We start from the raw sequence: 16725 nt of genomic DNA on the forward strand, positions 1-16725 counted from the left end.
TTTTTTTTTTTTTGAACAGAAGGCCCTGAGTTCTGTGCCTGCTTGTGACCATGAAGTCCAAGTGGCTACAGGATGTGGAATGGGTAGTGATGGCAGAGACTTCTACGACCACAGAATCATTATGGAGGCTGGCCATAGGCCTGTCCACCACGTCGGTCATGTGGGGACCCTTCACTCTAGAGTTCTGCTGTTTCCTGCTTGAGTAGGGATTCAGTAAACTACAAAAGGTCCTTCCAGCAATAGGCCATGGCACCTGCCCCACTGCCTCTGCCTCCATCACTTGGGAAACTGCCTTCTGCTGCTGCTGGGTGGACACTGCCTGGCTAGTCTTTCTGCATTGCTGCCTGCCTCCTTGCTCTGTGGGGCCGTGACTTGTGCCTCTCAGAGCGTGGCACAGGAGCTGCTAGGAGGAGTTGGCTGGCGCCGCTCTCCTCTGTTGTGCTAAGGAAGGGTGTAGAAGGAAAGGCAGATTGGGGGAGCATGAAGAGTGAAAGGAAGAGATGTGGGGTTTAGGTGAGTCATTTGTATGTTGTTTATTCATGTTCCTGTATGATGATCTCTTGGCGGATGCCCCACAGTGCTGTCTATCTGAGGGAAGATGAAGGCAGAACAATATTACTCTGGGGGCTTGGGGAAGGACCAGATTTTTGAAAGTGCTCAGGTCCCAGTTAGGCAGCAAGAAGAAGGGAACAGATTTTCAAAGGGGTTCAGCATGTTGGGGGAATGCAGAGGGCTTTTGGAAATCCGGCCAATTCCCTTAGGCACTTTGGAAAATCTGGCCCTAACTTTTGGGCAGGTATGTTCAAAGGGGACATGTCCCATGGAGTAGATACAAAAAGCACTTCATCCACCATATCTCACTCAGAAATGCAGTCATCTCTGGAGTGGAGCCCAGCAGCTGTTTATCAGTATACAACAACATTACACCTCACAAGTTTTAGCGCAGGAAGAGAAGAACAGTGCATGTTGAGATGGGTCTAAATTACAGAGTTTGCATCCAAACTGGAATTTTTCCAGTGTCCAGCTGTGTCTAGACCTGATGTGGTGGTTTGGTTTGGATTTGGATCTGAATGTCTCCCACCCCTGCTGGTGTTCGCATCTGGGGTTCCAGCTCAGGCCCATCTCTACCAGTATCTAACGGGTACTAGAGGAGGGAGTTTAGGCAGGGATATAATGTAATATTCTATACTTCAGTTTGGCCAGGTCAAAGTGGCTAACACCCCAATTCCAGCAAAAACCATTATGGGGTCATTTTATCTCCTTTTAAAAATTGTTTTGTATGAATTTAGTGCCATGGAGACTGAAGTCCTCGGTCAACAGAACAGGGACAGCATGAGTAGCAGCACAGAAAACTTCCCACTCAGTACTCTACCCTGAACTGCAAAGGTCACCTCTAAAAGGAAGAGGCTACTCTCTTTTCTGTGCCCATTCACTCCTTGGCCTCCTGACTCAGATTGCCAGCTAGGGTACTTGTGATGGTTGTCCTGCGATGTAGACATCCGCACACTAGGAACGAAATGGAGACCACAAACTCATTTAACAGAGGAGACAGAACAGCCACCAGATGGTAACAAGTTCCAGTCACTTCTGAGCTGGGTTGGATCTGGACCAGTGAAGTAGATTAAAATGGCAAAATCTTTTTTTCTACTGAACTTTTGCTGTTGACTTCAATGGGGCCAGTATTTTACCCAAAGACTGTATAGCCTAGGGTATTACTGCCTGTCTGAGCTATTCAGGCTCCTCTGTCATGGGACTGTTAAAGGCACAAGAGTGTGTGGTAGGGAGGTAAACTTGATTCCAAAATGAAGCCCAAACCAACAGATTTTAGTCTGAAGTTGCCTAGGGCTCATGCAGATATAGTACAAATTTAGTTTGCTTCTCAGTGGGGAAGAGGAAATTCTCCACTGCAGTGGGGGAGGGAAAGAGTGCCTATAGATTGTAGCAACCAGAGCCCAAAAGAGCCGCACAATCCCACTGTTTTGTATTCACCAGATGACTTGTTACTGCAGCTGCTCATCTGTTTAGCTTTCTTCTGTTTGTTAATTGCATTTCATTGAAGAAGCAAGAGAGAGATCATTCCAAAGTTAAACTGGGTGCATTATAATGTGAAAGGACAAAAGCTGGATTTTAATGACCTGTCGTATATCTGATGTGTGTAGAGGAGATGGATCCTGGAGAAATGACATGGGTCCTGGTTTGCTTTTTTAAAAATTCATTTATTCTAGGTCTCAATTTGAATATTTTTACTAAAATTAAAATAATAATAAAAAATCACTATCCACTAAACTGGAACATTGACTTTCTCCCTTCCCTCCCTAGATGTAACTGACGAAACATTTTCAACCGGAACATGCTGGCAGGGAAGAGCAGGAGTAGAAATGACAGCTCCTGCTGTTCCTGCTATGCTATATTTTAATTAAAAAAACCCTCAACCTCTAAAAGTTTCATAAATCAAACGCCTTTAACATCTGTTTGAAATTCTTTTATTAAAGCGCAGAGTTCCAGCATGGCTGTCATTTCACCAATGTCCTCAAAGGGCTCTCTCTCTCCTTAATTAAAAAAATACCCACCGCCACCCCAGTAATAGAGTTCAAGGGGAAGGAGTTTGAGAGGGAGAGAGGCATGTTAGTGCTGGTGTGGAACTGGGATTGTTATCCATTGTTGTGACAGGAAGAATGGTCCAGGGCTAGCTGGGGACTTGAGAGACTCAGCTTCAATTGCCTGCTCTGCCAAAGACTTCCTGGATGGCCTTGGACAAGTCACTTAGGGTATGTTTACACAGCCCGTGGAAGCGAGCCTCCCAGCAGGGGCCGAGAGACTTGGCTTTGCGTCCTTAAGCTTCAGGGTCCAAGCTCCAGCCCAAGCTGGGTGTATTCAAAGAGCTGTCTGTGCAGCTATTTTTAAAGCGTTAGCAGAAGCCCTGCAAGCCCAAGTCTCTCAACCCGGGCTGGGTTGCTCGCTGCTGCAGGCTGTGTAGATGTGCCTGTAGGCTCTCTGACAGGTTTCAGAGGAGCAGCCGTGTTAGTCGGTATTCGCAAAAAGAACAGGAGGACTTGTGGCACCTGAGAGACTAACCAATTTATTCGAGCATGAGCTTTCGTGAGCTACAGCTCACTTAGCTCACAAAAGCTCATGCTCGAATAAATTGGTTAGTCTCTAAGGTGCCACAAGTACTCCTTTTCTTTCTGCGAATACAGACTAACACGGCTGTTACTCTGAAACCTTTCTTTTTGTAGGCTCTCTGTGTCTCAGTTTCTTATCTGTAAAATGTGGATAATAGCACTGCCCTACCTCTCAGGCCTGCTGTGATGGCAAATATATTAAAGTTTGTGAGGTGCTCAGATATTATGGTAATGGCAACCACATAATACCGCTCAGTATAATTCTTCTTGGGATTGCTTTGAGGCCATCAAGTAAAGAAAGCAATTGTTGCCTAGAAGGCACAAACCTGCCTGTCTGTATAAATACAGTGCAATCTCTTCTGTAAAAAGAAAAGGAGGACTTGTGACAGCTTAGTGACTAACAAATTTATTTGAGCATAAGCTTTCGTGAGCTCACAAGTCCTCCTTTTCTTTTTGCGAATACAGACTAACACGGATGCTACTCTGAAACCAATCTCTTCTGTGTGATTGGAGTGCTCGCTGCCCCAGTTCCCCTAAGAATGCTCAGTGGGGGAATACACATTGCTATATAAAGTCTCAGTTTGGTTAAAGGAACATGGTCAATATTCAGGTTTCAGAGTAGCAGCTGACTCATATGAGAAACATTCTTGTGTCTGAGAGGCCACAGGCATTGAGGGAACAAACTGAAGCAAAATGCAAATGACTGTTGCTAATTTCTTTCAGTTGCAATAACTTGCAATTTGCTTTTAATTTTTAATTTAATTTAATTTAACTTTTAATGTGTTTAACTTTTAACTATGGGAGTACAAGACTGGGCCCATGGTTTGCATATATAGGAGGATCTTTAAGTGACATTAATTCCTAAACAACCTTTCTGGAGTGAAGAATTTTTGAAACTTACAATGTAAAGTATGAAATCGCTTAGCCAGTAATCTGGTTGGGTGGCTTTTCTATTTCAGAGATTGCAGCTGAACATAGGAATGGCATCAGAAAGACCCGCTAGCACTGTCAGAGTCGGCTGTGAGGTCAACTGACAACGACACAGCAGAATCAGAACTTTCAGCACCCTGAGCAAATAATAAACAAATGTTTCCAACAAGAGACTGTCTCTGGGCCCAAATGTATCAGTCAGCAGGCCTGGCCGGGCCCAGCACTCAGGAAAAGGACTAAGAACACAATGGAGTGAAATAAGAGGGATGCTGTTGGTTTGTTGGGTGCAGGAGGAAGTTGGCAGGGATCCATAGTTATTTGCAATATATAGAGGATAAGAATATTTTTAGGACTTTTTTTGAAGAAAAAAAAAAAAGGATAATTTTGCCTGGAGGAAGCTGGTGGCTTCAGAAAGTAGAGAGGCAGACCCGAGCATGGTTCCTGTTTTCTCTCTGGGCTGAGTCCCTTCTATTGGCCCTCTTTTGTCCCTCTCTGAGGTTTGTGAAGACCCCTGAAAAGGAGACACTTTGAATGCCCTGAGGCAGCTATCTTTAATTTCACTTCTAACCAGAGATCTAAGAAGATGGGCAGCAGTTTGACGCTGGTTGGGGCCCTCTGGGCTTTCCTATCCTTTCTCACAGCAGTTGCTAGCTCAGCCAGTTATTTTGTGCCCTGTTGGCTCTTTGGTTCCCAGCTGGGGAAGCCAGTTTCATTTGGCACCTTCCGACGGTGCACGTACCCAGCTCAGACGGAGGAGAGGCACCTGGTGATGGTGGAAGAATGTGGGAGGTATGCCAGTTTTGGGGCTATCCCCAGCTTATCCTGGCAGATCTGCACCGTGGTGACCGGAATTGGCTGTGCCTTGCTGCTCCTTGTGGCGTTAGCAGCCATCCTGGGTTGCTGCGTGGAAGAGCTCATCTCTCGGATGATGGGACGCTTCATGGGGGCAGCCCAGTTTGTAGGAGGTAATGGAAATCGTTTGCATTATGCTACATACGTGAGTGGCTTCAGGTTGCTGATTAGCATATGCTAATACTGTACAGTGATCTTCAGAGCACTGCTCAGGACACCAACGATCACTGAGCTGGAAACATCTGTACTAAACATCTGAAGTAAATCTTGGTAGCATGAATATGATTTTTTATTCCAATACTTGACCTTTCTGTTTTCATGTATAGTCTTTAATTTCCTGTTGGCTCTACATAAATACCACGTCTGTTACGAGAGACACTCTCAGTACATTAAATGTTCTTCTGGTTTGTTACCAGGCCCAGAGCTGTAACATTCCCCAAAAGCCAGGAATCTCTGTGGGAAAATGTTCTGCCTACTTCAGCTGCTGGTTCTTTCTGTTTAATACACGTCCCCTGATGACAGTAACTTCAGCACTTTATTTCCACTCTCGTCTTTAACACCTCTGGTTACTTCAGTCATGCCTATTCCAGAATAAGGAGGACCTGGCCTTTCTGAACCCTCCTAATGCTTGTCTGCACAACAAGTTGCTTCACGGCAAGCCAGGATGTGACTCCACAGTACCTTGGCTTGCTGTGTGGTAGCGTCTTATGTGGATTCTGCTACAGCGCAGTGAAAGCCCCAGAGTGCGGCTTGAAATACTTCCGGCGGTAGTACGCCGAGCCGTGCTTCGGGCCTTTCACTGTGCGATAGCAGTGTCTGCGCGGGCCATTACTGCGCTGCAGGCTCAGGAGTTGTAGATTCACTCCGGGACATGCCATTCGGCAACTTGCCGTGTAGACAAGCCCTGAGAAAGTTCAGAAGGGCCAGGCCCCTCTCACTGTAGAAGGACAGGTTTCAGAGTAACAGCCGTGTTAGTCTGTATTCGCAAAAAGAAAAGGAGTACTTGTGGCACCTTAGAGACTAACCAATTTATTTGAGCATAAGCTTTCGTGAGCTACAGCTCACTTCATCGGATGCATACTGTGGAAAGTGTAGAAGATCTTTTTATACACACAAAGCATGAAAAAATACCTCCCCCACCCTGCTCTCCTGCTGGTAATATTGTAAGGAGAGTGGTCACTTTAGATAAGCTATTACCAACAGGAGAGTGGGTTTGTGTGGGGTGGGGGGAGAGAAAACCTGGATTTGTACTGGAAATGGCCCAACTTGATTATCATACACATTGTAAGGAGAGTGATCACTTTAGATAAGCTATTACCAGCAGGAGAGCGGGGTGGGAGGAGGTATTGTTTCATGCTTTGTGTGTATTAAAAGATCTTCTACACTTTCCACGGCATGCATCCGATGCAGTGAGCTGTAGCTCACGAAAGCTTATGCTCAAATAAATTGGTTAGTCTCTAAGGTGCCACAAGTACTCCTTTTCTTTTCACTGTAGAAGAGGCTTGCTGTGCAGACAATCCCGTGGCTATGTTTTCACTGCAAACAAGAGTTGCTGTCTTGTTGGGTGAGGGAGGGAAGTTGGCAGGGACCCACCATAGTTTGCGAGACAAAGAGGATAATATTTGTAGGTGTTTTTTTGGGAAAAAAAGGATAATTTTACCTGTGGGATGCTAGTGGCCTCTGGAAGCAGGGAGATAGCTCCCTCTGGTGGACACGGGACATTGTAGTTTTCACCTCAGCTAATCGAGGTCCACTCCAGGCAGGGCATATATTGTCGATTTTGACTAGCTACATCCAGGTGAGAGCCACCTATGCCTTGACTCCACAAGGATGTTACGTTGTGGCAGTTCTCTGAGGTTAGCTATCTCCACATATAAATACACCTCTTCTTGCAGTCACGATATAGCTGTGGAGAAGTTCCCCCAATTCAGCTTTCTACCTAGCATAACCCCCCTTGGCATTTTATCAGTCCTGCCCTTGTCTGTCTCCACAATTCTGTTATCATTATCTGTATTTCAGGAATGTGTCAAGACCCCATTGTCCTGGGCACTATACACACACACAGCTAGAGACAAACCTGCCCTGCAGCGCTTACAATCCGAAGAGAGAAGACAAGAAGAGGGAAACTGAGGCACAGAATGGGACAGGGACTTGCCCAGTGGCAGACAACAGGCCAGTGTCAGGGCTGGCAACAGAACTCAGGTCACCTGAGTCCTTGTCCTGTGCCCTAGCCAGAACCCATTCCTATCCATAATGTCCTTCCTCCATACATATGGACCAGTGTAACCCCAGTTTGACACCCGCATCACTCCTTTGAAATCAGTCTGGTGTGAAGCTGGAGTGACACCTTGGTGAATCAGGCTCATTGTCTCCAGAACTGTGGGATGCCAAAAGAATCCTACCTCTATCTCTGTCCTCTCTTCCCCATGCTTTGTTCAGTCCAAACTGATCAACTACTTGTCCCCTTCCTGTTTGCCTTCCATTCTCAGCTCCAGACCTCCTACCCCCTCTGCCTTCATTCCTTCTCTGAGACTGCCCGCCATGCCTCAACCTTCTCTTCTCTCTCCTTCCCGGAGGGTTCCATACCCTCCTTGTGCCTGTTAGTAAATTACCATAGATGACTGATGGAAAATAAAAGGCAAAAGCTTCCATCAGCTGCAGCAGCATTGCTCAAGGCGGGAGGTACCTCAGTATACAATTACCAGCAGTGATTTGCCCCAGTGCCACTAACCCATCCTTGAAATATAGTTTTGCACTGGGGCAACTTATCCCAGTTTCAAGTATCAGCACAAAACATGGCTTATGGCCTGTGGCTTTGCATGTCTACACTAGGGGTTTGCACCACCGCACCAGTAGTCAAAATCTCCACTGTAGCCAAGGCCTTAGTGTGTTGTCTCCATTTTTGTAATAAACTGGAACGTCTTTGTTTTCCCTCCCCAGTGTGATACTGCTAGTTTATTTACACAATAGCTTGAAAACCACGGAACACATGGCAAAGCACCACAGCAAACCAATGTGCGACTGCTTCCCTCTCACAAAGGAGGGCTATGAGCATAGAGGGCTAGACATATAAAACCATGGTGTGATGGATTGGAAGCAGCCATCTAGGCAATGCAAACAGGAGTTCCAACCACACAGCTGAGCTGGCACTAAGGGAGAAGTTTAAACAAAGGAGCCCTCGAGGAGTTGAAAATAAATCTCATTTGTGGGTGCTATATTCAAATGTGAAATCTATGTTTACACTAGGCTATCATCCCCCTCCAGGTTCTGATCTCTGTTATGTCAGTATAAATTCCAAAGAACACCACCGATACCAGAATCTGGCTGCCACACTGTAGGGAACTGAAGTCAGTGGGAACTAGGGCTGCTCAGCACTTCTGAAAATCAGCTCACTACTATTTTCTCTAAGGCCGTCCCTTTGTATTAAGATGTCCTCATATGCGCGTGCTGTGCATAATATAGATAACTCATTGCCATGAGGCTTTCAGCTGCACAAGCCCCAGAAATCAGCACCATGAAGGATGAACTATTTCTGGGGAAATAGAGTTACATTTGGATTATTTTTTAAAATGTGATAAATATTGGAACGTTCGTAATTGCCTCCTTTTACGCTTTAGCTTGGCATGCAATGGGCTTGTCTGGGCAGCTGGTTGTGTTTGTTGGAGACCGCTTCCAACTGAACAAAACAAAGAGGCATTGTTTAAAAATGCACATCTAGCCTTATTGGCAATAACCGTAGGATTACAAGGATGGTTCCAGAATCCAAACGCTTTAATTGACTGCTGTCCGAGTCCCCCCACCATCCAGAGCTCTGTAATAGATGCATTTCTCTCCAGGATCTCCTCCCATCCCATCTGACCAGAAGGATTTATTTATCATAGTGATCTATGTCACCCTCAGCAACAGAGTACAAATTGCTTTCAACAGATCTTTGCAGAATCAGGCAACTTGCCCTGGGACATCAGACTATAACAGCAGGGTAGCAGTATTCTGCACAGTGGTATAAAGGGGAGGAAGAAAGGGTTTGTCGTTAAGGCCCAGGACTGTATTCATTAGATCTCAGTTCAGTTCTTGACTCTGCTACAGACTCTTTGTGTGGCCTTGGGTCAGACACTTAATCTCCGTGCACTCTGGTTCCCCATCTATAAAATAAGGACAATAATACTTCCTTAAGTTATTGTGGGGGAGAACCTACTAACATTAGTGAAGGGCTTGAATCCTACAACAGTGAAGGAAGATGCACCACAATATCTTGACACCAATGGATGTTACCTCCTCTTGTGATGGATGTGATAATTTTCAGTTAAGAAAAATAAATAGTCCCGATTCTTGGCTTTGCTGGGGCTGCTTTGCATCTCTCTAGCAGTGCAAAGCAGCCATGAACCCAGAAGATTCATCCCTGTACAAGGAGAATCCACAGGTGGTACAGAGCATATACTCTGGTGGTTCCTGGCTGCTAGACTAGCTCCGGGGAGTGTAAGTAATTTATATTGGACGATGGGCTGGCCCCAGGATCAGGGGAGCCCCTCTCTGGCCCTGCATCAAGTGCAGCATGGCCAGACCAGCAAATCAGGCACATCATTCTTTGATGATGGGAGAGTGGAGACAGCTGCAGGTTTCACAGGTTTAGATGAACAGAGGTAGAGGATGGCAAATAGGTCTAAGCATCAGGTTTGAAATACCTAGAGTCCCTGCCATCAGAGCTAGGAATCCCAGCAGGTCTGACTCAGCTTTTGACCTTTCCATGAATCTCCTGTTCGGCTGATTGTACATCCCTTGGGCAGGTCCTCAATCTTCTCCACGCCAAACCACTCCTTAGTCTCAGTTCCCTGTGGAGCAGTTCAATCACCTCCACCTTCCATGTAGACCAGGGTAGATCTACTCATGGAGCGTGCCCTACATGTGTAGAGTAGGGGACTTTGCTGCCAAGCTACATTCTGGGCAGAGTCTGCAATTCCCCACCACAGTCGTGTTTGCCTAGTTATTCAATTTAAATGCAATCTTTTGATGTTGGTTCCATATAGTCTCATGGCCTATGCTACACTGTGAGAAACAAGAATGATGTAAGATACATCATTGGGTTGCATGTACGTTAGCAGAAATCACTCCCTGGGTGACTATTCCTGCTGAAGAACTAGTTTTCAGATTATGTTCATAAAATATCAGGGTTGGAAGGGACCTCAGGAGGTCATCTAGTCCAATCCCCTGCTCAAAGCAGGACCAATCCCCAACTAAATGTTGCATTGTTGAATTGTTCTACTTAATTTCTGTTGGCAAGCCTGTTATGTGTTTTCTTCAGGACCAAGCAACAGGAACGTCTGACCACAAGGATTTATTCGTCATACTAATCTAGCAACATTTGAGTATGTTCTACTGCCATCTAGCTAGCTCCCAAGCTAGTTTGCATTACTACACAGCCCTGTGAGAGATTGAAGGCTGTTTTATTTTTACATTGAAGATTGGCCACAACCATAAAGTTCAGGTCTGGATATGAACTGCCTCAGAATACTTTTATATGTGGGGATCTGGTTTGGGCTTGTCTTATTAAGGTTGCTGAACACTGGTTTCCCTGAATTTCCATTTCTACTTATCCCATTGAAGCATACCTCAAAAAATAATTGTTGCTCAGTATTTTAGGTGTCAACCTACGTTTACAAAAAATAAAGGACAGCAGTATGAAAACTGCAGGTCAAAGTTTATTTTGAAAGGTCACCACCGCACAGTGTTTCCCTATTCATCATGTGTGATCAGGGCTTAAATTCTCATAGAGTATTTCCTGGAGCCCACCACGCCTTCCCACCCCCATTCTCTGCAGGGCATGCTGGGGCTCAGGGCTCCAGGCTTCAGTCGCGGGGCCCCAGGGACCCCCTGAAACTGGCCAGTGGCCCCCGCAGAGGCCCGCAGACCCTGGGCTGAGAACCGCAACAGCATGAGGCTGGAGTCAAGGTTTGAAAATATTTGCCAGAGCTCTGGACAGCTCCGGCTGAATTTAAGCCCTGCGTGTGATCCTTCGTACGGTTATTGCTTGAATATATATTTTTCCTCCAGTCAAATGCTTTTTAGTTCTCAAACTGGGGGTCATGACCCCTCAGGGGGTCACAAGGTTATTACTTCGGGGGTTGCAAGCTGTCAGCCTCCACCCCAAACCCCGCTTTGCCTCCAGCATTTATAATGGTGTTAAATATAAAAAAAATGTGGTTTTAATTTATAAAGCGGGGGGTCGTACTCAGAGGCTTGCTGTGTGACCAATACAAAAGTCTGAGAACCACTGTCTTAGTAGATCTTAATTGGGTACAGGTCATGAGCTATTAAGCACCAAGTAGATAAAAGGTGGGGTGAATTCCCCTAATAACAAATAATTAAAAATCAATCATCATAAAATAAAAATATGCCCAAGAGCAATGCGTGTTCCTGAACAATGATGAACCAACATGGCTTGTGGCTACTGTCTCCTGACAATCCTGCCACGCAGGTAGCGGGTTATAGAATACTGTAATTGGATGAATCAGCTTGTCTCTTTCTTTCCTTGGGAAGAATTCGTATTGCTTAGTTAGTCATCGTAGTCAATGACCACCCAGCTAATGTCAGTGCCATAGAGCAATACGCAAGCGTAGACTCAGGTTTAAATAATTTCATACCGCAGCACAAGTAAACCACTCTAAGTACTATCTTTACCAGGTGCATTGCCTAGCTAATGAACATTCCAGATAAATGCGCTAGTCATGTTATTTTAAAAGAAAACATTTCTCCACCTAGTAGTTTTACAGGTTTTTTTAGAAGGCTTAAGGAGATTCGTAATTTAAATGATGATATTTGTATTATGACCCTGCTTAAAGGCCCCAATCAGGGATCGAGCCCCATTGTGCTAGGCACTGCACACACATAGACTAAAAAGCTTCCTGATGTCTACTGATTCTCAACCCATCCAGCTTCTCATAGTGTTGATTCACATGTGCCTGCAAAACTCTCTGGATTTTATGAAAGGCATAGAAGGTTCTCGGCAGTAGGTGCATTAACTGAAATACATCTTGGGGAGAAGTGCAATTCGTTTCCAGTCAGAGCAATCTCAGCATGGCAAAAAGTGCGGAGAAAATGGGTCCATTAAGACTTAGACCTCAGATACATTTTCCTTTCACTTTGAGCCCAGCACTACACATCAGTTTGTTTACTAGCCACAGAGACAGACAGCAAGCCCCCTGCAAGTTTGTCCTATCAGAGTAAACAGCGGGTTGCTGAGGTTAATCTTCTGCAGTGATGGCCTGGCTGTAATATCCCCAGGAGACTAGATACGTCACTTCCACACACTAGTTCTGTGCCCCTTTTGCTGGTGATCGAAACAGGCCTTTTGTCCCTCCATTCACTGAAGTGTAACATTCTCCATCTGAAAAGGCCACAGAGCATTATGGTGAGTTTTGCTGTTTAACCTTTTGGACACGGGTATTTTTTAGGCTTCCAGCCTTATGAATGCTGTAGGGGGAACACACAAAATACATTAGAAATGTGATACATTTTTCATTTGTATTTGCTTCCCACATAAATGCTGCCTGGCAAGTTGTATGTATAATATTTGTATAGTAGCAGTAAATATATTGGATGTCCTCCCTTTAAACATTCCTATGGCTAGGCGCCTGGCCAGTGCTGGTGTTCTCAAAGTTAAGTACTCAGTGCTATACTCTGAAGCATGCCAGGGCCCAGCCTCCGCAGAGTCCCAGGCATCCCTCCTGTTGCACTGACTCCTCCCCCCACCTGTCTCAAGTGCAAGGATCACACCTCGATGGTGCAAGGCACGGCAAGTTTCAATTAATGCAAACATCATATCTAGCTATGGTCGAGCGTGCATGTTAAATGCATGATCCTAGCATCATGCCCATGTGATCCTTGCACCTTTGCCAATGTGAGGCCTCCTCATACTTCGTCCTGGAGGTCCAGATTCATCCCGTTCCCAGTGCAAGATATGCTTGGTGGCCTGCCTCCTCCTTACACCTTATCCTTGGTTCCAGCATCCCTCCTACTGACTCAAATTCTGCAACCCTTCATAGGCTTTTGTAGCCAGCAATGAAATGCTGATGCACTATTTCATGGAAGGTGTTTACTGCAAAGGAGATAATATTTTCCATACTATCCAGCTTCACAGTCAGTATTGGGCAGATAGCACGGCTAATTATTGCACATGCAGCCAGTGCTAAACACATGGGTTTGATGTCATCCCTGCCCTGTGTATTTGTCTGTCAGGTATCACCCTAGTTTTCAAGCAGTAACATCAGAAAGCAACATCTCCAGGGAAAACTGATCAGTTCCCCCTTCTAATAAGATGTAATATAGGAAATGCTGAAAAGTGCAAATGTACTGCCAGATAATTTACTTACTACTTCATTTTTAAGAATATGCCCTTAAGGGCTTCCGTTAGCCCTTTCATCGAGTATAATGGGATTAGTTGTCAGTTACGAGTCCACAAAATGCATTTTTGGCTTCCTGCCTTTTACTTCTCTGAAAGGATTGGGCATGGGGGTGCGGCTGCACATGTATATTATATTATTTGGAGATGCTCTCGGGGGATATGGCTGACTGCCACTAGAGTATGCATTGGCTTCTCAGCCCAGACGGCATTAGTGTCAAGCTGTGTTCATACTGTTGTTATTCTCCCGGTACGACTTCTATCCAGATACATTTTTCAGAGTAGCAGCCGTGTTCGTCTGTATTTGCAAAAAGAAAAGGAGTACTTGTGGCACCTTAGAGACTAACAAATTTATTTGAGCATAAGCTTTCGTGAGCTACAGCTCACTTCATTGGATGCTTATGCTCAAATAAATTTGTTAGTCTCTAAGGTGCCACAAGTACTCCTGTTCTTTTTATCCAGATACACTCCACCTGAGGGGAGTTTTTTCAGGCTCTAATTTTTAGGCTTTGATAGTGTCAGATGAGGGGGGAAAATGTTTCACTAACTGATTTAAATTATAAATAAATGTGATTCAACTGGGCAGTTTCCCCTTTTGTATTTGGGTTCTGTGAATATTCTGGGGAATGAGTTTACTGGCAGGAATGTCATCAGACAGTGATATTTTTTAAGTAGGGCAGTTGATCAATTGCAGTTAACTCATGCGATTAACTAAAAAAATTAATTGCAATTAAAAATATTAATAGCGATTAATCAGTTTTAATCGCACCGTTAAACAAGAGACTACCAATTGAAATTTATTAACTATTTTGGATTTTTTTTACATTTTCATATATATCTTGCCTTCTGTTTTGAAACTGATATTAAAGTGTATATTTTGATAACAAATATTTGCACTGTAAAAGTGATAAACAGAAGAAATAATATTTTTCAATTCACCTCATACAAGTACTATAGTGCAATCTCTTTGTCCTGAAAGTGCAACTTACAAATGTAGATTTATGTTTTTGTTACATAACTGCACTCAGAAACAAAACAATGTAAAACTTCAGGGGCTACAAGTCCATTCAGTTCTACTTCTTTTTCAGCCAATAGCTGAGACAAACAAGTTTGTTTACATTTACAGGAGCTACTGCTGCCCTCTTCTTATTTACAATGTCACCAGAAAGTGAGAACAGGCATTTGCATGGCACTTTTGTAGCCAGCATTACCAGGTATTTACGTGCCAGAAATGCTAAATATTCATATGCCCCTTCATGCTTTGGCCACCATTCCAGAGGACATGCTTCCATACCGATGATGCTCATTAAAAAATAATGCGTTAATTAAATTTGTGACTGAACTCCTTGGTGGAGAATTGTACATCCCCTGCTCTGTTTTACCTGCATACTGCCATATATTTCATGTTATGGCAGTCTAGGATGATGACCCAGCACATGTTGTTGTTCGTTTTAAGAACACTTTCACTGCAGATTTGACAAGGTACCAATGTGAGATTTCTAAAGATAGCTACAGCACTCGACCCAAGGTTTAGGAATCTGAAATGCTGTCCAAAATCTGAGAGGGACGAGGTGTGGAGCATGCTTTTAGAAGTCTTAAAAGAGCAACACTCTGATGCGGAAACTACAGAACCCAAACTACCAAAAAAGAAAATCAATCTTCTGCTGGTGGCATCTGACTCAGATAATGAAAATGAACATGTTGGGCCTCACTGCTTTGGATGGTTTTTGAGCAGAACCCATCATCAACATGGATGTATATCCCCTGGAATGGTGGTTGAAGCATGAAGGGACATATGAATCTTTAGCGCATCTGGCATGTAAATATCTTGCAACGCCAGCTACAAGAGAACGCCTGTTCTCACTTTCAGGTGACATTGTAAACAAGAATCCGGCAGCAATATCGCCTGCAAATGTAACCAAACGTGTTTGTCTGAGCGATTAGCTGAACAAGAAGTAGGACTGAGTGGACTTGCAGGCTCTAAAATTTTACATTGTTTTATTTTTGAATGCAGTATTTTTGTACATAATTCTACATTTGTAAGTTCAACTTTCATGATAAAGAAATTGCACAACAGTACTTGCATTAGGTGAATTGAAAAATACTATTTCTTTTGTCTTTTTACAGTGAAAACACTTGTAATCAAAAATAAAATATAAAGTGAGCACTGTACACTTTGTATTCTGTGTTGTAATTGAAATCAATATATTTGAAAATGTAGAAAACATCCAAAAATATTTAAATAAATGGTATTCTATTGTTTAACAGTGTGATTAATTGTGATTAATTTTTTTTAATCGCTTGACAGCCCTATTTTAAAGCAAATATTGGAGGATGGTAGCAGCAAACGAATCTCAGATTTGTAATTTGCACTGTGGAAGGAGCAGCTTCTCAGCTGGTGTCATTGGCATAGTGCAATTGGTTTTTGTAGAGCTACACTGATTTACACCAGACGAGGACCGGGCCCTAAGAATAACATTAATCCAGTCAAGGACCAGAAACATACCAGATGACCTGTGTGTCTAATCAAAACAACTTGTATTTCAAAGGTCAATTACTAAATGCTCACAGAAGCTGTTTGCTTCAAAAATTCAAAGATCATTGGCTGAATAATCATGAAATTTTAGAAATTGGTGTTCCTTTTCTGGATAATCAGAACAGACGAAGAGGCAACATTCATTGTATAAACTACACACATCCGAATTATTCACCTCCCTTGTACTGAGCCCCTTAAATCCCATTGCTTTAAGGGAGTTCAGCACCTGACAGGATGGAGCCCATTGTAAACTTGGTTAGAAAATTGTAGCCGTGATACTGAGGGGGATGGGGATGTGTGTGTGTGTTTGCATGTTACTCACTAGCATCCTTTACAGGCAGTAGTCAGCTCTTCAAAACATTTGTTCCAGGAGAGAGAGAATTCAAAGCAACTTTGCATCATTAAACAGCTGAGAACGATGATGGACCCAGCAGGAGACCCAACATCCACTTGAAGGAGCACAGTGTATTTATCATTCTCTGCTAGATTGTTACATTCTATGATTATCTACTGGAAGCACATATCCTGGCAAGCCATTTACAGCAGTCAGTGACTGCAGAGTTGGTTCAGGGAAGACAACGACAGCACAGATTACACAGGGCAGGACCAGTTACTGAACCAGAACTGAGCTTTGCTGCATTGCTACGTCACCAAACAAACAAACACAACTTAAAGCCCAGGAGTTGGAAACCCAGATCAGACTGATGCTCAGTTGGACAGGTTTTCTGTTCAGTCCCAACCTTGTCATTGCAGAGCAAATAGTTGCAATCTTTTCTGGGTGCAGGCACAATTTTCTGCAGTGCTCCCACTGATCCTCTTGATGGCTCATTACACATACATGCTGGGCTTACAGTGTGTGTGCGTGTGTGTGTTGGAATAGAAGGTCACAG

At 44.0% G+C, this 16725-nt stretch overlaps 1 protein-coding gene across 1 annotated transcript in view; it reads left to right on the forward strand.

The window, feature by feature from the left end:
* The first annotated feature begins 4635 nt into the window (after positions 1-4635).
* LHFPL1 (LHFPL tetraspan subfamily member 1) overlaps positions 4636-16725 on the forward strand; it is a 34968-nt gene continuing 22878 nt past the window's right edge. Inside the window, exon 1 of the mRNA XM_077825565.1 lies at positions 4636-5017. Within this exon, the coding sequence (XP_077681691.1) occupies positions 4636-5017 (382 nt within the window). The remainder of the gene's footprint in view (positions 5018-16725) is intronic.

Source organism: Eretmochelys imbricata, chromosome 9 (genome assembly GCF_965152235.1).
Source record: "Eretmochelys imbricata isolate rEreImb1 chromosome 9, rEreImb1.hap1, whole genome shotgun sequence".
In the NCBI taxonomy this organism is placed as follows: domain Eukaryota; kingdom Metazoa; phylum Chordata; order Testudines; family Cheloniidae; genus Eretmochelys; species Eretmochelys imbricata.